A 21,465-nucleotide genomic window follows, 5' to 3' on the forward strand; every position below is an offset into this window, starting at 1 on the left:
ACGTGATTCAGAAACGCGTCGGGTGACTCATTCCAATGTAATGCGAGAATGGGCCACACCTGCCGTTCGTCGCTTCCTCTCAGGCCGCTGGCTCCTCCGTTTCCCACGAGACGCTCCCAATCCGACCAGAACACGAAAGCAGCCATTCCCATTCGGAAAACGATAGATCGGTAGCAGTCAAGCGCGATGGCCTCGGGTGGAAAGTCTGCGGAAGGCTCCGTTAGGAGCCACATGTTGGTGCGTAGGTCGCTGGGAGTGGGTGCAAGTGGAGCCTGGGTCGGCAAGGGTGGCGAACCTTCAGGTTGCAGTCAAACCTCACAATCGTCCGACTGGCTGGGAAACGTTCTCAGTTGGGTGGACTGCGTATTGACAAACTTTCAATTCTCGTAGGCCACGAATATCCGCCGGAAAAACACTAAAAAGGGATTGGCGTTCACGGTCATGGTTGTCGGTATGTGGCGGGAGTCAGGAGAAAGGAGATCTTTGGAGCAATGCCTCTCGTTCGATATCTTCCAGCAATCGACGATATTACAAAGGCTGTTCTGACGAGGTTGGCCACCCTGCAGGATCCTCCGGTCTGGGAAAGAGCACTTTCATCAACACCCTATGCGAATCGCCAATAATCGCAAAGAGGGATTTCGGAAACCCAGAAAAAGCCGCCATAGAGAAATCCGTCGCTATAACACCCGTAACAGTTGGTTAGTGATCAAACCGGAGTCTCATGGGTCTCAACCCCTCACAGGACTAACTGAGTCGATCTTTAGATATCGAAGAGGATGGTAAGATCTCCGGTTGAAGAAACGAACGCAGAGAACGGGGATTAATGAAGATATTCAGGCATCAAGCTGGCGCTGACTATTGTTGACACCCCCGGGTTTGGTGACAACATCAACAACGAGGGAACGTGAGTGACTTTGTGCGGATCATGAGATCTTTCGAAAAATATGATCGCTGAACGCGATTTCAGGTTTTTGGATATTCTTTCCTACATTGAGAAGCAATACGACAACATTGTAGCTCAAGAGTCTCGTATCAAGCGTAATCCCAAGTTCCAAGGTGAGTTGCGTTAGTTTCCACGTTTCTCGACATTCTTACATCTGGCTAACTCAGGATCCCAGACAACCGCGTTCACGCACTTCTGTACTTCATCCCACCAACCGGCCACTCGTGAGTAGAACGGATCCAGCGCTGGAAGTCCTCGACGAAGTCGCTGAACTGTATTCCTCATCAGCTTACGCGAACTGGACATCGAGTTCATGCGGAAACTCGGAGCTCGTGTCAACGTCATTCCCGTCATCGCAAAATCTGATAGCATGAGCCCACCAGAACTGGCATCATTCAAGAAGCGTGTGATGGAGGACATTGCCCACTACCAGATTCCGATCTACAACTTCCCCTATGACGATGAAGAGGACGATGAGGAGACGATAGAAGAGAACAACGAGCTCAGGGTTGGTATCGTTTGACGTTTGCAAACCAAGTGGAAGAATGTGTCTGACATTCCCGCGAATCTATTTTCGGACTTCAGGCCCTGTTGCCTTTCTCTGTCATCGGTAGCGAAGAAGAGGTTGCTATCAACGGGAGGCGGATGAGATGTCGCCAGTACCCGTGGGGGATTGTAGAAGGTTAGTAGCTGAAAAGGCGCGACCTCCTGGAACGGGATCACAATCTAATTTCCTTGTAATGCAGTTGACAACGCAAGACACTGCGACTTCTCCAAACTGCGGTACATGCTCCTCAGCTCGCATCTGCAGGACCTGAAGGAGATCACACATGACTTCCTGTACGAGCAATACCGTACCGAGAAGCTCAGTGGGGAGGGAGGCGCCGATGGGGCTGATGTTGATGAGGAGGACGCGGAATAGACTGGGTTGGTTTCTTTGCGCAGTGCGTTTGAGAAGCGAAGGGCGAGAACAAGATTATTCGAGCAATGATGAGCGCGATATGTATAGACGAATTTTACTTCGGATGAACTTTGATCCACCTTCTCCCGGTTTTACGCATGACCCGTCCGAGAGAGATAGGGGTCTGGAGAGGTGTGAGATCTGTTTCGAACATGGTTGGATGGCTGCTTTACCAAATCCTACATACATCTTTGTTATTCGACCCCTCGTCTCGTGGCCTAATGTTGTCAAACAGCATCTCGCAGAGTGTCCTTGGTCTAGGCCTTTTTCGACGGGTCTTTGCGCTCTGACCCGCTCACATGCTACTCTATTTGATACGCACCATACGTTTATCGATCTACCTTGTAAATACACAATATCTAATCTAAACAACGAGCTCGGACAGCTCGACTTTCCGGAACTCAACTGTCAAGCCATTGGATGAAGTGCTGGCATCTTCCACCGACTTGTTGCGGAACTGCAATTCCAGTGTATCTGCGGATGACCCTGGTGCAGTGGTTGCCACGGTTATGCGGCTGTTGAGAATGGAAAATGCGTTAATACATTGGTCGGATGAACTACGACCGCAATAGAGCGCTCGCTTCATACCTGTTGGTGTCAAAGAAGCGCAGGAAGTAAGTATGCAAGACGCGTTTCAGCGCCGTCTTGTCCACTTTATACAACTCTTTATGGAAGACTTCTTCTTCTTCCAAAGTCTTGAAGCCCTAGGAATCCCACAAAGCGTCCATCAGTACTTGTGTGCTATGGTGTACTCGGGTGACAATCGCGCTCCCAAACTTACCCTCAACACACTCCTCAACGCGCCCACAATCAACCCTCCACTCGTAGACTTCGCGCTCGCAGCCTTGTAAGCCACCGACGCTCTCGCCGTCTCGATATGGAAATCGCTGCAGAGCTCCTCAAACCCGGCATCCGTCTGCAATTTATTGAGGATGCCGTAGAACTCGAGGAGGGCGCGATGCGGCTCGGAGGACTCGTACAGCTCGAACGAGAGTTGACCGGTCCAGAGTGAGATGTGGATGGACGCGTCGTATGCGTAGCCTTGACCGCGGATGGCGAGGTAGAGCGGTCCCTCGGCCCGAGTGAGGATTTCGGCGAGGAGAGTCACTGCATAGTAATCCGGGTGCGGATGGGGTCGGAGCACATCGCATGGAACGATCTGTGCCAAGAAGGTGGTCGTTACTCCTGGGATGGGGATCAGGACTGCATTTCCGAACGTTAGGTCGGCGGACGAGGCGTCGTATGGTTGACGTGGGTACGGGAACGGCGATTGTTGAGCAGCGCGGGTCACTGCTGTTGAACCTGAGCTTCCGTGCGTTTTGTTGTACAGTGCGACTTCTTCGTCCCAGATCTTGACCACCTCCTCAACCAGATGACTTGGAGACCCGTCCTGCACGGCAATCTGGGCAAACCCAGGGCCGCCAGTGGGTTGTGACGGGTTGATCAGACACGATTTAATCTGCTCCAGGGCTTCCACAACCTGCTGTACTCCTCCTGCCTTGATCTTCTCAATGACCCCCCTCAGGAACCCTTCCTGCCTGAACAGTGTGAGATACAGGTCGTTCCTGTTCCCTTCAACCGCTTTGTGCTGCTTGTCGAACGGAAGAGTCACACGAGTGCAGACGGCAGACAGCATATCCGGCCCATCCCGCTTCAGTTCGGTGATTTCGCTGAGTAGATTCTTCGCGATTGTGACAAGTCGCTCCTCCGTGAATGTAGTACACATCAGCACCTGAGCCAGGAAGCGAACCATCTTCGTCCAATCCTTCCGTTCCGCACTGGCTGAGAGCATGAATACTTCGCTCAACCAGCTGGCGTTCCAAATCTCGTTGCCGAAACCAACGGCGGCTTCGTATGAGACAAAGAGGTCTGCGGATTGCCGGACAACTTCCCGGTAGTCCACGACGGTCGTACCCGTCGGTGTTTGCAGGGTCAGGGACGATTGGAACAGCAATTCCTGGAACAGGACGAGGTACGGCCGCAATGCTTCAGGGATGGCGTGTGTGTGCATGCCCAAACGTAAGTGGGAAAAGACGGTGTTGGTCTGCACGACCTGGAAGGTATCGAACGGCCTGCCTGTATCTCCCAGCGTCATGACTTCCATGACCGACTCCAATTTGTCACATCTTGTCACATCCGCGACCGGTGGCATCTTCGCGACCGCGTCCGGAGTTAATATCACCCGGTTCTTCTCAACAGCGTCGTCCAGCACTGCTTTCAGGTGGGCAAGGCCCTTTGCCCCGAGAGCTTTTGCGCGCTCTTTCTGCTCGTCTTGTTCTTTCTTCGCTAGCTTCTCGGCCAGATGACGGTCTGGGATCATGTGAACCTCGATTTTGGGGACATCGACTAGCCACCGGGTGACTAGATCCGACCAAAACTTCATGGGCTTGTCAGCCAGCTCTTCAAGGGTCTTCAAAATGGTTGCCCGAGTTCCGATAACGGGGCGACCATTTTGCGCTCGGGTATCCTTCAATGTCGAACTCGACGCCAGAGAGTGCCGGATGACATCAGGAAGGATATAGGATGCGCACGCCTCCAGCGGTTCTTCCTCTAACGCCTCCAGAATCTTTCGGCGATGTCGGGAGAGCGCGCCTCGAATGGCGCTCTGTTTGCTTTCGCTCTCGGCAAGAAAATCGAGCAGTACCTTCATCATCATGTCGTGATAAACTCCGGGTTCGAAGAGTCTGAGGTCCTCCGCAGGACCTGTAGAACCCGCGTCCGATCCGCTCTCTGAGCCGTTTTCCTCATCGCTGTATTCAGATTCGGAGCCTTCCTCGTCTCCATCAATCTCCATCGAGTCCGAAGCATCATCCTGATCAGCGTTGGACAAGGGTACTCCACTAAACACAAGCTCAATCGCGGTCTCGACATAGCCGCGCACTTCGAAGTCCACCTGAGAGGCAAAAGGCGTTTCCCGCTCTACAAAGGCTTGCGAAAATGGGGACGCTGATGTTTCGTGAAGATAGCGGAACAGGACATCGAGCGCTACGATCGTCGTTATGTCCTCAGAAGGTGGCCCTCGCCAGGCGTAGGCGATAGACCCCAGCTCTTCATCCGAGCACGGAAAGGGCACGGTCTCCTTGATCACATGCCCTGGACCTCCAGGCATCTTTGGAACAACGATGGACGGAATCTTTGCGGGTACCTCCGACGCTGGTTTCGCTTCCAAGAGTCCATCCACCTCCGCCAGCTTCTTGAACACTTCGGAAGGAGGTACCTGCCCGCAGATGATTGTCGTGAGATTGTCCAGATGGTAGAACTTCTTGTGATATCTCACGATCTCTTCATTCTTCAACTTTGCAATTTCATGCGTCAGTCCACCACATTCCCGAGAGTATGTCGTCTCGTTCTGGAACAGCAATCGTCGCAAGGTCAAGTCCAGAACATCTGCTTCCGTGTTTTCCCTCCCCGCCATCTCGCAGTACACAACCCCTTGGTGCTTTGCGTCCCCATCCAGATGATGCACCTCGGTCACAAACTGCTCCTCGCTGAGTGTTGGGAACAACACGTGCTCCAAAAAGACCGGCAAGATCTCCAACATGCCCTCCGAACCTGCTGTTGTGATGGTGTACGCCGTATGATCTTCCGTAGTATAAGCGTTGGTTCCGGTGCTCAGACAACGGTTAGCGAGGGAGTCCAAGAAGCCTCGAGTATAACCGTTCAGAGTCGACCCACAGAACACCAGGTGTTCCAGGGTGTGAGCGAGACCTTCATCCCCTTCCGCCAGAGTAGGCACAACAATAGACGCAGAGCATAGCGGACCGGGCACTGGGCAAAAGACCAGACGGAAGTTCGAGTCGTCGTGCTTGTAGGTTTTGATCTCTGTAGTCGTCGCAGGCAGAGCGAAAGGCACGGAACTCTCGAGGGAAAAGGTGCGCTTGGAGGCGACCATGGTGCTGAAACGGCGGGTTCTCGTAGGCGGCGACGGGATTGCTCTAGCAAACAGACGCCTTAGCATACGCTCAGCACCGTCTTCAGTTGCTTTCCAGGGGGAGAGGAACGAACTTATGCGACCTGCAATTGAGAAAAGCCCCTTTGGACTCTGCAGGGGACGAGGCGAACTTACGCGTGGCTTTCCCTCTGAGTCTCCGCTTCCCCGAAATTCAGAACAGGTGGGCGTGGGAAACACCAAGACTACCAAGATCATTCAGAAGACGCAGCACAGAAGACATATATAGGTGCCGTTCAAGGACCTCCATACGACCCATATCGTTCCCGCTTCGCAACTCTGGGCGTGAATAGCGCATCCAACGCACATAAGTCAGAATGTCGGTGACAATATCGCACCCGACCATCGTGGCCAAGACAGTGACGCTGAAGACGACGCCATCCACACCGCTCAAGCAGCTGGTGGTGGACGCCGTCACAAAGTGGAACCTAGGGAATCCTGATGGCTTTGGGCTCAAGTAAGTCAATCCATACAAGCGATGGCGACGGAGCTTCAGCTCGCGTGGTGGCCACTCTGACTGACGCTGCTGGCCTTCTTCACTAGGCATGGAAAGAACATCCTGGACCTTACGTTGAACATCCGGTTTTCCAACCTTGCTCAGGGTGCAAAGCTTGCTCTGATACCAACGCGAGCTGCCGCAAGTGGACCGGTCACGGTTGCCTTGCAGACGCCAGAGGGCGGGAGACTTGTAGACAAGTTCCCGGTGGCCACGACATTATGGACCATTCTGACGACCTGGGAAGAGCGCGATGCGTATGTATACGGATACCTTGCTGCACACTTTGGGATGAGCGCCGGCATTAAATGCTTTCTACTCGGCGGGCTCTGCAGAAATCTGAACATCACGCGAAAGACATCCGTCGAGGAACGCGGGATGAAGAAAGTGAAGAAGGAGGTGTACCAAATGCCGGTCTGCATTTTCATGAACAAGGAGGTCCGTATTGTCAGTTACAGAATACCAAAGTGCAAGAAAAAATTCATCTTAATTTGGCATCCGCCGTTCACAGTACAGTACCATCCAAGCGCTCCAATCCACAACATTACAAAATGCTGGGCTCACAACTGGAAATGGAGTCATCCGAGTCTTGTTGAAACCGACGGATATGACGATCGAGGAAGCTCTTCAAACGAACGCTCCCTCCCCTCCGGCGATACCGTCTTCGACCGTGGACGACAAGAATGCGGCTCCGTCCGCTGTTCAACCGCCGGCTGTTCCGACAAGTGCGCAAGCTGCACCTCCAACACCCCCTTCCCCAAAAACAACCATAGCTAATGCTGAACACCCTACACCGATGGATATCTCTGATGCGGCTCCTTCATCGATGCCTCCCTCCATCCCTATGGAAATCGATGGAACTCCGGACATCAAAGCAAATGGGAGTTCTCAACAAGAACAACCGACAACAATAGCCGTCGTTGAGACCCCAGCCGCGGCATCAGAACCCATGGATATCAGCGACACTACCGAGTCCCACACCTCGCAAGCCGATGCCGCGCAAGTTGGGACTGATCACGGGCGGAATCACCCTGCGCCAGGACCCGCAAATCAAAATGATACGCCCGTCACGCAGAGTTCAGCCGCAGAGCCGTCGAAAGGCTTCGACAGGGGTGTCCAGGTGTTTGCGCCTCCACCTGTCGATGCTCCATATCATCAAGGTGGGGGTTTTAACGCAATGGGTTTGAAACATCGCATCGGGGGTAGCCCCACCACTTTCTAATATTGATATGTCTCCATCACGTCAACAGTTGAACTCCCAGACTCATTCTACGACCTCACGTCGACGGAGCTGAAGCTACTTCTTGCGAGTACCTCTAGCTCTCTCCTCGCCAACGGCAGCTCCTCGTCCAGAGATGCGCCTCTAATGACCCGGGCGATGCGTGAGCGGGAAGCCGCGTTGAAGCTGAAGAAGCACCCGAAGACATTGATCAGGGTCAAGTTTCCGGACCGGGTCATGGTGCAATTGAGCTTTCTGAGCAGCGAAGCAGGTAAACTTCTTGGTCTGTAGTCCTGTTTCTGCAACCGGGAGACGAATTCTGATAAACCCCATTCATCTACGGCGTGTCTCTGTAGTGCAAACGCTGTATACGTGCCTCACACCAATGCTACGGACGCCCACGCCACGCTTCACACTGTACATTACACCTCCATACCAGGAACTGGATCCACGGCAGACATTCTGGGAGGCAAAACTAGCCCCAAACTCCATGGTTCATTTCAAATGGGCCGAGGAAGCAGCAAACGAACACAACGCCGATGGCTCCGCGGAATATCTAAACGAGGAGTGGAAGGGCAAACTGTCGCCGTTACCTGTACCAGAAACTGCGGCCTCTGCAGGCGTCCTGGGCGGAATCGGGGTCGCAGCCGCAGTATCAGCCGCCGGACTCACTGGCGGCAGTAACGCACGCAACGGACCGACCACCTCTTCATCGTCCACATCCCCGACTTCAAAACGGCCCAAATGGCTGCCCAAGGCGTTCGGCAACACTCTGAGCGGCAGTAAGAAATCGCCGTCGTCGTCTTCTGAATCTCTGCAGCAGCAGCAGGGGTCGTCGTCTTCGTTGTCGGAGCAGGATCAGCAGCAGCATGGGTTGTATGGAGACGAACGCGACGGACATGGCTCGTCGTCGGCGCAGAGGAGCCCGCCGCCGACTGGACGACCGAAATGGTTCAAGATGGGTAAATAGGGAGATAGTTGTAATGAGCGTATTGGGTGTAAATATGTAGATATGGAGCAATCTGGAAAATGATCTTCTCAGGAGGATATTGGGGTGTCTGATGCGTTCTGGTGTGTCGGCGGAGAGGGGCCCAGAAACCTTCCTGAATGGCTCTGGTAGCCCACCAGCAACCTCATGTATGTGTAGTAGACGTGAATGTATGCTGCCAACTCGTATATATACACCAGTTTCCCCGAGTCCCAAAAAGTACATAAATGATGCAATGCAGTTCTATCGTGGCAGACAATATCTAATTTGGCTTCGAGGGAATCTCCCTCCTGACTCGCACGTCGTTGCAAAAAATCGCAGCTACTCCTCCACCCGTCCATTCAACACCCTCCTCTCCACCTTCGTCCTCCCCACCTCCACCCGCTTCTCCACAACAATGTCCTCACCCTTCCCCCCATTCCGTTCCTCCCACCCCTCCGGTAACGGAATCGTCCCCTTATGCAGCTGCCACCCGCGGCGAGCGATCTTAACGACGCCGTAGAGAAGGATGGCGGATCCGAGGATGTAGGAGAAGTAGTAGGTGGGTTGGAAGGGGTTAGTGTAGTTGAGGAGGTCGATGAGGGGGAGCGGCGGGAGGGAGGAGGTGGGGAAGGGGGGGGAGGGTTTGCGGAGTTTTGACATCTGGTTGTCGCGAGCAGATTGGTTAGGATTGGTAGAGGGTAAGGTAGGAGAGAGCACGTAGGTATACCTTTCTGCTTTCCTCGGCGAGCTCTGGGGCGGGTGTTTGGTCCAGACCCTGCTTTTCGTGTAAGTCTCGGAAGCGGTCAAGTGCTTCCACGCTCTCTGAGAGTCTGTGGAGTGTGTTGAAGAGAGCGACCACTTCTCCGCGGGTAAGGCGGTAAAGCTCGGGCCTGATCGTCGGAAGGATATGTTTAGCCGCAAGATCTGGTGCGAGAGACTCATAAAAATGGATACTTACTTATCCCCATACGAGAAAAGAACCTTCAAAGCGGTCCCCAGCCCCGAAATCTGCAACTTCCCCCAAAGCCGACACTTCTCACACCCCACACAATCCATGATCAATGAAATATTCCGAAAATGGGTCTTGAACTGCTCCTTCAAGATCTGGCTATCCGGGCCCACAAACATCGACGTCTCATCAAACGTCGGGCCGCATTTCGCGCTCAAATCGCCGACCTGTGTCACGAGGTCTTCGATCTTTTGCGTGTCAGCGCCGTTGCCCGTGCAGAAATGGTGCACTTCGTGGTCCCGGAGGAAGGGGGAGAGTTTTTCGATGGCGCGGAGGAGGATGGTGTAGGTGAAGTACATGTTTTGGATCCGGTCGGGGTGGTTGCCGACACGGTCGGCGAAGCAGGTTAGGTTGCGCATCCAGACGCCGGTGTTGCGGTCTAGGTATTGGTCGCAGATGTGGGTGGAGATGGAGGAGTGCAGGCCTGGTGGAAGAATGAGGTGAGATGGCGGGTCGTTAGTCTCTCACAAACCTTCAAAGTCTTCACATACCAGAAATCAGCCGATAAAACACCCTCCTCTCAATACAAGTATTCTCCGCATCCTGATCCGCCGGCTCCAAAAGCGGCGAAATACTGCCCTGATTCGGGTACCCAAAACAATTCTCCTGATAAATCGCCCTCCAGATCCTCTCGGGCGACTCCCCCGAGTAGCCCGTAAACCGCTCCGGATTCTTAATCAAATCTACATAACTCCCATCCGTCGACCATTCATCCTCCACGACACAGAAATCCGACTCCTCAAACTCGCAGCTCTTCTCCATGAAATTGAACGGCGACCCCAGCGGGGACCGATCCACAACGGATAAGCTAGCGGTTTTCCAATGCTCCGGTATCTCCGAGTCCTCGGCTTCGATGACGGAACAGTCGCGGAGCACGCAGAGCGGGTTTTCTTGCCAGAAGGGGCAGTCTTTGTGAAGGGCGGTTTTCCAGTAGCGGAAGAAGGAGGTTTGGACGAGGGATGTGAGGATGGGGGAGAGTTCGCGGTTGACTTTTTCGATGGTTTGGTATTCGCACCGGGCGTCGGCTATTGGGCCTAGTGGCTGTTTGCGTAAAAGTCAGTATCCTGCCAGGGATTTGGATGCATCATATAGGCCCGCATGGAACTCACCGAGCAGTAGGCCTCTTTCGCGGGCGAAGAAGAGTCAGCGTCTTTCGCATATGCCGTTTGCACGAGCAGTAACACCAGTGCTAGTATGGCGACCGTTTGAGCCAGCAGTGGTAATCGCCGTGTCCATGACCGGCGGCGTTGGATGACCATGACGGTGATCGACAAGTAGAAACTGGACGCGAATGAGCTTGTTTTGCGGGTAGCTTTGTTTTCGAGGCTGGGTTAAATGTTCCACTGTGGCAAGGGGATAGATAGAGTCTACTGTCTATTGTCTACCTGATGTCGGGGTTTGTACATGAAGCGAAGCTCATAGAATGAGCAGAATGGCGGAGTGGGCTTACAGTCGCGAGGTCCAGCCACGTTGAGACGTTGCAGCCTCGTGCCGCGTCATGAGTCAGGACGCGTATACACTACGGGCCAAAGTAACAATGCATATTCGTAAATAATCCGAAATGAATTAAAAAACCAAATGATGATAATGCGCGTCGCATACTTGCGTGAATATGCATGAATAAACGATGATAATGCATTGATTAAACGAAAGTAATGGACCGTCCCAACCCACGTCCCACACCCACTAATCAGGGACATCTGACAAATATTCATCGTTAATCATGCATAATTATGCATTGGAAGCGAAGTTTATTCTAGCATAATCCATAATAATGTATGGTGCATAAACGAAGATTGAAGAAAACGGCAACAGAAAAAAGGCAATACGCATACCCCAAGCAGCCACGTTCAATCCAGATCCATGTCCATGTCCGTGATCAGACGACAACGCTGCTATCCACGAGGAAGCAATGCACATGCGATCAGGGCGGGTAGTCCAGAAATGTAGGGCTGACAAGTATGACAAAAAGCTTGTGCAAAGAGAAAGCGGCCATACAGATGAATTGAGGAGTGAAAGTGAATTGAATTTGAAGGTTGTTGTGATGCTGGGAAATGGTCTGCGCTCGCCTGTTTCACAAATCGTTGAATTTGTACGTTATATATATATGGGAGGAAAAGAAATGGTCCGTTTGTGCATCCACTTACCAATCCACACAACCTCATCGACATTCAAAGTCCTCGTCTGGCCATAGATCAACCGTTGTCCTAGGCTCGACGGTGAACGGTTCCCATATGCGCTTCATTTCCCCGCCAACGTTACCACCTGGGAAGGGAAACAGAGACTCGAGATCCCCCAAGATACGATGGCGACAGCCGATCGCAGCATCCTTTCCAACCATAGCTGCCACCTAGTAAGGTGCTGCCACGTGTGTGGCGTAGATGTACCCCTCCAACGTGTCGACGTTTTTGAGAAGCGTCTGCAATCGCCGCTTGTTGTATTTACGAGACTTGTCCTGCAGACTCTGCGTCAATGACAACTTGATTTCCTCAGGCGGACGAGGCTGGAAGACTGCAGCGGTTATCATGTACTGAATCATGCTGTTCGAAGGGGACATCTTCGCGCATGCCAAACAGTTAGGGCAGGTGTCAGGAGTTGTCAGAATCACATACTTGAGTTGCCTAACCTTTGCATCCTGCCCGATATAGTTGACACTGTAGGCCGCTTCAAGTAGGTCCCTGGGGATACTTTCCATCCACGATGGTTCTGCGTTCTCCAACCACTCCATGGTTGGTGCGTTGTCCCAACCCTGTCCAGTAGGTGACAAAAGATTGGCGCCACCGGCCAGTAGGATGAAACGCACGGCCAGACCGTATAGGTCCCAGAGAATGTTGTCGCAGTCCTTAGCGTTTACCCAAATGTGCCGTAGACAGCAAACAGTACGACCCTCAGGCTTGCTTGGGTTCAAAGGCCCCTCCAATCCTAAGTAACCAAGAAAACTCGATTGGGTTAGATCACCCCGCATGTACTCAAACTGACCACGATCGACCTTACCGGGCATGTTCCTGGTTTTCATCGCCTCAAAAAATGCCAATGCTACGGCTGAGTCTCTTTCCTCCGCAAGTACAGCCTGCGCAATCAACGCCACGGCGCCTCGGATGGTTGTAATAGTACCAGCATTCTTGTCTCGGGTGTGTGCGACAAACACCGAGTCCTTCAACCCAGAGCATACATGAAAGAATGCCATTGTGGTAACCGGGAACGCTGCATGGCGCCAATTGGAGCTGGGGTGTCGCTTGTATGTGATACCTCCGTTCTCTTCGTCTCTGAATTCCATGCCAATGAGCTTGACAGCGGCAGCAACTGCAATCGGCCATTGCGATGGCTTGCTAGCGTGTGTAACGGCGTATTAAACAACGGATTCCCTCTCGTCATACTTCGGGATCAGGGTTTTGTCGAGGGTAAGACGGGCTGCCTTCATGACATCATCTGAAAGGTCCATGTCAGGCACCGATGTTACCCTGACACTTGAAGGACAGCTCCCTTTCTTCCGTACGTTGTCTTTCAGTTTCTTCGCTTGTACTTTCTCCTGGCTGACGTGGTCCATCATCTGACGCAGAAGAACCGACGTGGGGCTTTCATCCTCCTTGCAGTCTACCGGGGCAGACTGGCGGTGGTTTCCCGTTTCGACAGATTGTTCCTGAGCGTCGTAGGCCTGCCCGGATTCGAGCAAGTCGTAGTTACTGAATGGTATGTCCAGCGTAATCTGCGGGTGGAAATGGGGAGGGCTTGTATCAGATTGGTGCGATGTATGCGCAATCGCACCATTTGGATGCATTCTGTCCAGCTGAGGAGACATATCAGGTGATACGACCGGGGTGTCAGGCAGAGCCGACATCGCAACGTCGAAGAGATCACAGGGCGGCATGTCATTGTACGTCCGATTATCGTGGTAGTCCTGCATGCCATTCTCAGTTACGATGGCGTTGGTGGCCATCGTAGGTGAACGTACGGCAGGTGAAGGACGATGCAGGTCCATCCCCAAGTCCGCCCAGTCAGAGGGCCGTGTGCGTTTCTGACCTGCAACAGGGGTAGAAGACAGGGATCGGCTTTCGACCTGTTTGTGCCGGGTGTTCGTAATCCTGTTCTTCGTCACAGTGAGCGTCATTGAGATCGTCTCCCTCACATCGAAGGCAAGAACCTCTTTGTTGTCCTGTGACTAAGCCGCAAGAGCCGCTCCACCTTCTTGAACCAACCCTCGGTACCAGTTGGGTCTACGAGAAACCCAAGTAGTTTTCTAGCACCTGCTGGGCCTGCGTGGTATTCTTCGAACGTTGCAGGCAAGATGCTATAGAGCTCAGGAATGCTGTATTTCAAAAATTCTGTGACTAAAAGTCGAAGCTTTTTTTCTCGAGAATCGCCGAATGGGGTCTTTGGAGCCAAAACGACCGCAGGGGCGTTCATATTTTCTGCATACCCCGGTCCCGGATGGTTCGCATGTCTGTTTGAGAACTCTTCCTGGACAAGTGACAGGATTTTTCCCACGGTGCGCTCTTCGCTATCGCGTAATAGCCCGTCCACTTCGTGCAATAGACGAGTCTGCTGGGCGTCGAGAAGGCTACCAATGTCGTTCGTCGTGAGCTGCGGTCCTTGGCCACCGCTCCATCCGTTACCAGGTGAGCCCCTTGGAGCGCCTTGGCTACCCGGACTTCCTGCACCGTAACCAGCCGAAACTCTACTGCCAGTGCCGCTGCTTGAAGGTGACGTACCCAATGCACCGAAGGCTGGGCGAGGCTGTGAGGAGAGCTGATTGCTGAATGGAGGAACGAACGGTCGCATGGCTGAATTTCTCATCCGAGTGGGTATCGACGACAGGGAAAAAGTTTGCTGGACAACAGGAGGGAAGTTGCTGAGCGTGGGAAAACGAGATCTGCTGAGCGGGGGGCAATTGAGGGCACCTGTTGCTTACGTAAAGCACTAATTACGCGTCAAACTCCGCAAATTCGTCATGAATGAGAGCATTGAACCGGCCTTTGTACCTGATCAGTTTTACTCGGCTTTCTACGTAATGACGTTCAAGTAAGTTGCAATTGCGCATTGATCAGACCTATGAATGGTACGGGGTAAAACAATCGACAATATGTGTACGTGAAGCGCAAGGCACTCCTAGTGTCGCCCTACTAAGTTACCACCCTTAACAATCTCCCATGCAGGTGTTACGTCGAGGGGACTGTGGGAGCAGTGACGAAGGAATGGAGACGATCGTCGTTGTCGTACTCCGAGACTGCCAGAATCGTGCCTGTTCCCAGCGTCGACGCCTGTAACCATGTGAGGAACTTCGCATCGGGGAAGAACACTGAGTAACAGTGACTGAGGTTTGCCTCAGCGCTAAGCTGCTCGTACAGGCGTGGATGTCGTTCGAAAGCCAGCAATCACACCCCTCGCACGTTCACCACCAGCAATCGTTCGCTGTCGTCGAAGCGCGACAGCTCTGCCCTACCCACCAGTTCGCCAAATGCAACGCGCTCCAGATCCAGGTTCGCGGCGTTGGGATCATCCATTGCCAGGATCGGCAAAAGCGTAACGGCATCTTGCACGACCGGAGGGAGCTTTTGAACAATGAACATGGTGCGATCACGGAGCTTTTTTCCAAGCCGTGGATACCCCTGCAAGGCGAGATGCAAGACTCCAAATTCCAAGTTTGCGTAGTGTAAGTCCACATGGTCCGTATTGATTGGCAAGAACACAACACAGTCTCCTTTGACGTAATCAACAAAGTTATGACGGAACGCCTTCAATACATCGGCTGGTAAGTCCTCTCCTTCCCAATCATTTTCGGGGGCCCACTGCGCGCATATTTCTCTGTATTCCGTGAACTTGGCAGCTGACATCCCTTGCTTCTTAGACCAATCGCTGCGTGTGGGCAGGCCGGCGCTGTGGTCCGTGAGGACCTCAGCAAGTCGCTCCATCTAGAAGCTGCGGAGAGCAGATACTCCAAGTGATTTATGATTGGTGTTTATGGTACGGCCCATGGCGAAGCGTGATATCAGCGATTCGAAGCCGAACGTGCTAAACTCTTGGGCGCATCCAAATCTGGCGATCTGTTCCTGAAAGTGATTTACGTAATGTGTGTTGATGGAATGGTATTCATCGCCGTAGAGACTTAACGCCAGCTTGTTACTCTCGAGGAAGATACCTCTCATTGTACGCATTAACCCGACAGGTATCGCATGCCGCCACGACAGTTCAATCCGCGCCCGGTGTGCGAGCCGGATACCCAGTGGGGCAACAATTCGGCGTCGCGTTGCACAAACTCGCGCAAAACACCGAAGCTGCGCAAGACAAACGCTAGCTTGTTTTTGTGGGTCTGTCCGAACATCCAATGATTCATTGTTTTGATTTGGGGCTGCTTTATGCCATTGCGTTCACAAAACGCCCGATATTTCCTGTTGAGCGTGCTCCAGAACGTCGGACCATGAGATTCCATCAGCACCGCAGCGAATTGCTTCCACTCCTTTTCCACTTCTCCTTCGCCCTCGGAGTGTTGCATGTCAATGGCCGCTAGACATGTTGGTTTTAGTCCTGGCCACAACCAACAATAACTAGGGAACGTTATGCCATACTGCTCAGCGTTTTGCAAGGCGGGATGGTCGCCGTGACCCACGTCCATCCACGCAGCACAAAGCTCCTCCACCACATTGACGGTCGTAGCAGTGTTGCTCCGGGATTGTGCGCACTGACATCTCTCCGCGTGTAGTTGATGGTCGTTAATGGCCATGATTAAGTGGTCACGCATGATCATACATACATGGCACGGCCGCCGCGTGAGATCACTGGACTGTTTGAATCCTAAGAACGATGTCCGACCGGGACCGTCCCCTACAACGGCAAATGGTACGACAATGCAGGGTTTGGTCTCATTTGTGAAAGCATTGAAGACCCAGATCCCTTTCGTGAGGTGGTGTAGTTCATTGGCCAGTATACGTGCACAAAAATCAGTTCCAAGCGAATCTTTCTGACCCATATCCATAAGCGACAGAGGCGCCATTGCATGGCTTGTCTTCACGTTCCGGAATCCGTGTTGAAGTTCTGCACATGGTACCGCAAGGATGGTCAGATTGTTTATGCGATTTCGGTACAGTTTAAACGCGTCGACGAACACAACCAAGTGAACGAAACGCACGCGCCGATGGCGATTCTGCTGGTAGAATGCACCCCAGCTGTTGGCAGTGGCTTTCATACTGGTTGCCCATTGGAACCCTGTCCACGCGCCTCCTTTGTGCGTTATCCCGAGCTCGTCGTTGTACCTATCAATGATATCCTGTGTTGATAGGTTCAGAAATCACTCTCTGTTGGAGGTATCATCCTCCCGAGTCCCCAGTTAGGGTTCCCGTAGTTTATTTCCTCACGTGACTCCCCTCTTGCTTACGCCACGCTTCCGCGTACGGGACTTCACTCTTTTCTTCCCCTTCGGACCTCGCGTCCTCTTCACACGTTAGACTTCAATACATACTTCACAGTACAGCATTGCTTACTACATAGAGTTTGCTCAGTCATCTGCTTCCTCTGCCAACTACTGCTAAGTGGTTATGAGTCCTGGCTTCGCCCGCAACTAGCGGACGTTCCAGGATAAAGAACTCACAGTCTCCAGTCACCGCTCTCTTAGAAAGCACCATGCCACCTAAGGATTCAACAACCCAACCTCAGAAGGGCTACGCAGCTGCAGTGACAGCCGGCAAGCCCTCCGCTCACCACACGCGGTCCCAAGGAGGAGCTCTCCTGGGTCCCCTGCCTGCGGCTACTAGAGGAGGAGGAAAGAAAGTTCAACAACCCCCTGTTAAGAGTTCTGAATCTATTAATCAGCGCTCTGGCATTGACTCACGTACTCCGCTTAATCAAGGCGTAGCCTGTCATGCCGACTTACGCAGTGAACCAACACCTACCCCGCCTTACAAAATGCCTGGTGGACTTGTGGATGAGAAGAAGAGGAAAGAGGAGCTTTCTGCTACTATTGCAGAATGGAAAGACGTAACCACGCCATATGTGGATGCGCCTGAATCACGCGGACATACCGGAACCGACCCCTTCCTGATGGATTCCATTCAGGAAGAACCTATGCCTGTTAAGCAGGAAGAGGAGATGCTTCAAATGAAGGATCAAATAGCCACTCTGACTGGATTGGTTACCTGGTTCTTGAATTCGGGCCGAGCGCCACAACAAGGCGGACCTACCGTCCCCTCCGTGAACCCGCTCGCTCAGTCGCCTGTGAATAGCACTCGCTCTCAGTACTCAACTAGCCCTATCCAGGGGAACGTGCCATACATGACCTCTGTGGCGCCGGCACCCCATGCGCCCCCTCAGCGCGCTATGGCCTACTCCGTCCCATACGCTTATAAAGCCCCGGAACGGCATCCTTACTTTCAACCTCGTTCTCAAAGACCTCCTTTCGCTCAAATTCCACACGAAAGTGCATCTGTGAGATCTGTTACTCCCGTAACACCCCCTACGGCCGGCAAATCAGCTTCCAAAGTCTTCATCAACACTACCCTTAGTAAACTCGGCACCTACAACGGCGACCCCAATGTTACCAAGCTTCAAGGGTTCCTTGATCACATCGAGGTGATTATGAAGTACGAGATGATTTCGCCTTCCGAATGCGTAGACTTCGTTGTCAACGCGCTCACTGGACCAGCTCTCCAGTGGTGGAAAAGCCTTCCTGAAAACGAGCGCTTCTCCATAATTTCCTGGCACGATATTCAAGACGTCTATGGACTGCCCCCGCCACTCGGATTACGCTCCGCGATGTTGAGGCGCTTCATTCCCCGGACTCATCTGCCGCAAATTCTTCACAGACTGCGCGCTCTGAAGCCCAAGTCAATTAACCATCAAGGTTTAACCAAATTCGTCGCCCAGTTCAACCTTTTGGTTGGACAACTCCCCGGGCTCCCGGAATACGTGCTCTGTGCCGATTTTCTTCAAGCGCTTCCTAAGAATCTTAGTACCCTGATCACTGCTCAGGCTCAGTACGACGATAGACTTAGTCCTTCTCAAGAAGCCGCGATTCGTATAGCCGCCCAGCTCAACGAGAAGACCCCAAGTACGCCTCAGTCGGGCGCATCCGCTGCCCACGTTACTTCCACTCTTCCTCAGAAGAAGAAGAACAAATCCAAGACTGGCGGCTCCAGAGGCTCCTCCTCTACCCAATCCTCGTCTTCTGACGCAACCAAGAAACCTCCCCAGTGCAAATACTGCCAGAGGGACGGCCACAAGTCGGAAAACTGCTTTACTTACAAAGCTGTCAAGGATATCATGGACAAGAACATGAAAACCAAGCAGGACGCACCCGCTGCAGCCTCCATGGCTTATGCCATGCACGTTCAAGTCTAACCAGCCAACCACGACGTCCGCCCCTTCAAGGCAAACGTGGATTCCGGTTGCACGGATCATATGACCCCCTATATCGAGGATCTAGATCCATCTTCTCTCCAAGACTACCACCGCCTTATTGGACTCGCGGATTCGACTACCATTACCTCTCAAAAGAAGGGTACCGTACTTATCCAACCTATGTCCGGCGGCGAAGTTCTCGCTCTTCGCGACGTTCTATTGGTTCCCAGTCTTGCCCAGCCGCTTATATCTGTTGCTAAATGCACTGACAACGGCGTCACCGTCTCCTTTCACCCCACCGACGTCGTTACGTTCAACACCGACCGACATTTACTCGCGATGGGAATGCGCAAAGGCAACGCGTACTATTTAGAAGGACGGGTTACTACCTACAAGCCCAATGCCCAGGCACTGGTCGCTTCCATAACCCCCCAACTTCTGCATCAACGTCTTGGACACCCTGGAAACCACATTCTCCCGGTTATGCCTAAGATAGTAGAAGATTGGCCTTCAGTGGGGGCTACGCCGGACTCCGGCGCACGCTGCGATCCATGCGCTTTCGGCAAAGCTACCCGCCTTACCTTCCCTAAATTGACATCCCCGCCCCACAAACCCGGCGAGCTGATACACAGCGATTTACAAGGTCCATTTCAGATCCACGGCATTGACGGAGAGCGCTACAGTCTCGCGTTCCTCGACGACGGCTCCGATTTCGCCTGTACCTACTCCATCAAGGACAAGGAGGCATCCACTATTACCGCAAGGTTTATGATCTTTCATAAGTGGCTCAAGAATCAAACTGGCGTCTCCCTCAAGATCCTACGTACGGATAGGGGGCGAGAATACACTGGCGCGCTCACGTCGTACCTACACGACAATGGGATTACCCATGAGTCTACTGTCACGTATTCTAGTCAACAAAGCGGAAAAGCAGAGCGCCTCAATCGGACGTTGCTGGACCGCATACGCGTCATCTTTGCGGACACTCACCTTCCCCGCAAGCTCTGGCCATACATCCTGGAGGCTGTCTCTTACCTGCACAACCTCTACCCGCATTCAGTTGCATCCCCGGACGCCAAATCGCGCTCCAAATTCCTTACCGGTCGCCGCCCGAGCATCGCGCATCTGCGCAAGCTCGGCTGTCTCACGTATACTGTTGTTCCACCCAAGGGCCGGGACTAGATGGCAAATTGTGCTACCATGACGTACCTAGTGGGCTATGCTCACCAACAAGGCACCAAAGGTTACTATGTCTGGGATCCAGTTCGCGACACTGTCGCCGTCTCACGTGACGTTCGTTTCGACAAATCTACTGGACTCCCTGAGCACCTTCGTCAAGATCCTGCTCTCCTAGATCTTCTAGAAGATGCTCCTACCTCGCAAGAGGAGTTCCCTATCGAACACATCCTTTCTGAACGTCAGCGCCGCGGCAAGAACGTCCAAAAGGAATACCTCGTCAAGTGGGTTGGTTTTACTACCCCTACCTGGCAACCACGCTCTGATCTCATTGAGACCGAAGCGTTGGATATCTGGGAGTCTCATCCAGACGCTTTCAACGCCCGAACCATTGAAGCCCTCTTGAACGCCTTCAACACGCGTACCGAAGACACGCCTCAATCCGTCACTATGACCTGGCGACAAGCAATGGCCTCCCCTCAATCAGCTGACTTCAAGCTCGCAGCTGATAAAGAGTTCCAAGCCCTCGTTGATAATGGGACTTGGGAGCTCGTACCCCGTCCGCGAAATCAGCGCATACTTGGTAGTACTTGGGTACTTCGTCAAATCTTCAATCCAGACGGTACTTTCAAGAAATTCAAGGGCCGTGGTGTAGTTCAAGGTTTTCCTCAATCCAAGGGTATTGATTATAACGACACCTACGCTCCCACCCTACCCATGTCAGTTCTTCGCCTTTTCCTCTCCATTGCCGTCTCTCTTGGTATGGAAATCCATCAACTCGACATCCCCAACGCGTTCTTACGCAGCGATATCGACGGACCCGTCTATGTTGAACAATTTCAAGTCTACGAAGATCTGCACAAGCCGCGCGCAGACTGGGTATACCTCTTACGCAAGGCTCTATACGGTCTGAAGCAGTCTCCGCTTCTCTGGTACCGTACTCTTTGCGAAACCCTCAGTTCTCGCGGCTTTACTCCGTTAAAGAACTGCCCATGCGTCTTCTATTGCTATGCGACAACGACGCGCACTCTGGACGCCCTCCAGATGCTCCTTATCTATGTGGACGATTTCATCGCCTGCTGCTTTCCCGTACACGTCAAACAAGTGAAAGGTGAACTATGTTCCCATTTCAACTGTACGGATCTCAGTCCCATCAAGAACTGCCTGGGTCTGGTATTCGATTACCAGCTCTCGCCGTCAGGGACCCAACTCAAAATCAGCAATGTTACCTATATCGACGGTTTACTTGAACGATTTGGACAACAAAACGCTACCCTGGTCTCTACGCCGTGCGCCGTCTCTGCGCGTACCCGACCAGCCTCCGCAAGCCCCCCTTTTCATAGCAAGCTTCTCTACCAGGAAGCAGTGGGGGCCCTCACGTGGGCATCCATTACCTGGCGCTGAAATATTTCAAC

General features: G+C 52.8%; 6 protein-coding genes across 6 annotated transcripts; 2 read left to right on the top strand and 4 right to left on the bottom strand.

Moving 5' to 3' along the window:
• The first annotated feature begins 94 nt into the window (after nt 1–94).
• Nucleotides 95–1,892, top strand: EV422DRAFT_7161 (Septin-type guanine nucleotide-binding (G) domain-containing protein). The gene is made up of 10 exons (XM_053074338.1): nt 95–237; nt 391–451; nt 567–698; nt 765–779; nt 838–904; nt 968–1,056; nt 1,119–1,167; nt 1,232–1,451; nt 1,529–1,625; nt 1,690–1,892. The coding sequence occupies exons 1-10, from the start codon at nt 187–189 to the stop codon at nt 1,863–1,865; spliced, it is 957 nt and encodes a 318-aa protein (XP_052929954.1). The 5' UTR covers nt 95–186; the 3' UTR covers nt 1,866–1,892.
• Nucleotides 1,893–2,402: 510 nt separating this feature from the next.
• Nucleotides 2,403–5,938, bottom strand: EV422DRAFT_511122 (uncharacterized protein). The gene is made up of 2 exons (XM_053068988.1): nt 2,686–5,938; nt 2,403–2,608 (listed from the first exon to the last, which is right to left on the bottom strand). Exons 1-2 carry the CDS (start codon nt 5,860–5,862, stop codon nt 2,462–2,464), a joined length of 3,324 nt encoding a protein of 1,107 aa, XP_052929955.1. The 5' UTR covers nt 5,863–5,938; the 3' UTR covers nt 2,403–2,461.
• A 63-nt stretch (nt 5,939–6,001) lies between these two features.
• Nucleotides 6,002–8,719, top strand: EV422DRAFT_511123 (uncharacterized protein). The gene is made up of 6 exons (XM_053068989.1): nt 6,002–6,310; nt 6,397–6,606; nt 6,685–6,787; nt 6,861–7,509; nt 7,600–7,839; nt 7,925–8,719. The coding sequence occupies exons 1-6, from the start codon at nt 6,171–6,173 to the stop codon at nt 8,536–8,538; spliced, it is 1,956 nt and encodes a 651-aa protein (XP_052929956.1). The 5' UTR covers nt 6,002–6,170; the 3' UTR covers nt 8,539–8,719.
• Nucleotides 8,720–11,004, bottom strand: EV422DRAFT_552090 (uncharacterized protein). The gene is made up of 5 exons (XM_053071868.1): nt 10,657–11,004; nt 10,039–10,588; nt 9,497–9,971; nt 9,266–9,428; nt 8,720–9,198 (listed from the first exon to the last, which is right to left on the bottom strand). The coding sequence occupies exons 1-5, from the start codon at nt 10,804–10,806 to the stop codon at nt 8,878–8,880; spliced, it is 1,659 nt and encodes a 552-aa protein (XP_052929957.1). The 5' UTR covers nt 10,807–11,004; the 3' UTR covers nt 8,720–8,877.
• Nucleotides 11,005–11,897: 893 nt separating this feature from the next.
• Nucleotides 11,898–15,456, bottom strand: EV422DRAFT_502474 (uncharacterized protein; the record flags this gene model as incomplete). Its single annotated transcript, XM_053068270.1, has 8 exons — nt 11,898–12,469; nt 12,527–12,876; nt 12,925–13,700; nt 13,730–14,199; nt 14,257–14,374; nt 14,527–14,548; nt 14,708–14,880; nt 14,926–15,456. 8 exons carry the CDS (start codon nt 15,454–15,456, stop codon nt 11,898–11,900), a joined length of 3,012 nt encoding a protein of 1,003 aa, XP_052929958.1.
• Nucleotides 15,457–15,698: 242 nt separating this feature from the next.
• On the bottom strand, nt 15,699–16,727 carry EV422DRAFT_502475 (uncharacterized protein; the record flags this gene model as incomplete). Its single annotated transcript, XM_053068271.1, has 1 exon — nt 15,699–16,727. The coding sequence occupies one exon, from the start codon at nt 16,725–16,727 to the stop codon at nt 15,699–15,701; it is 1,029 nt and encodes a 342-aa protein (XP_052929959.1).
• Between the last annotated feature and the right edge of the window lie 4,738 nt (nt 16,728–21,465).

This window comes from Fimicolochytrium jonesii (assembly GCF_025526975.1).
Source record: "Fimicolochytrium jonesii strain JEL569 chromosome Unknown EV422scaffold_1, whole genome shotgun sequence".
In the NCBI taxonomy this organism is placed as follows: domain Eukaryota; kingdom Fungi; phylum Chytridiomycota; class Chytridiomycetes; order Spizellomycetales; family Powellomycetaceae; genus Fimicolochytrium; species Fimicolochytrium jonesii.

Bases quoted from the DNA above. Each gene is read 5' to 3' on its own strand.
- EV422DRAFT_511123 (XM_053068989.1), top strand. From the start codon at position 6,171: ATGTCGGTGACAATATCGCACCCGACCATCGTGGCCAAGACAGTGACG. The intron at 6,788-6,860 runs GTCCGTATTGTC...CGCCGTTCACAG, and splicing joins GCATTTTCATGAACAAGGAG to TACAGTACCATCCAAGCGCT. The intron at 7,840-7,924 runs GTAAACTTCTTG...GTGTCTCTGTAG, and splicing joins CTTTCTGAGCAGCGAAGCAG to TGCAAACGCTGTATACGTGC.
- EV422DRAFT_511122 (XM_053068988.1), bottom strand. From the start codon at position 5,862: ATGCTAAGGCGTCTGTTTGCTAGAGCAATCCCGTCGCCGCCTACGAGA. The intron at 2,609-2,685 runs GTAAGTTTGGGA...TGGGATTCCTAG, and splicing joins CGTTGAGGAGTGTGTTGAGG to GGCTTCAAGACTTTGGAAGA.
- EV422DRAFT_7161 (XM_053074338.1), top strand. From the start codon at position 187: ATGGCCTCGGGTGGAAAGTCTGCGGAAGGCTCCGTTAGGAGCCACATG. The intron at 905-967 runs GTGAGTGACTTT...ACGCGATTTCAG, and splicing joins AACATCAACAACGAGGGAAC to GTTTTTGGATATTCTTTCCT. The intron at 1,626-1,689 runs GTTAGTAGCTGA...CTTGTAATGCAG, and splicing joins CCCGTGGGGGATTGTAGAAG to TTGACAACGCAAGACACTGC.
- EV422DRAFT_552090 (XM_053071868.1), bottom strand. From the start codon at position 10,806: ATGGTCATCCAACGCCGCCGGTCATGGACACGGCGATTACCACTGCTG. The intron at 9,429-9,496 runs GTAAGTATCCAT...TCCGACGATCAG, and splicing joins CTTTTCTCGTATGGGGATAA to GCCCGAGCTTTACCGCCTTA. The intron at 9,199-9,265 runs GTATACCTACGT...CGCGACAACCAG, and splicing joins TCGCCGAGGAAAGCAGAAAG to ATGTCAAAACTCCGCAAACC.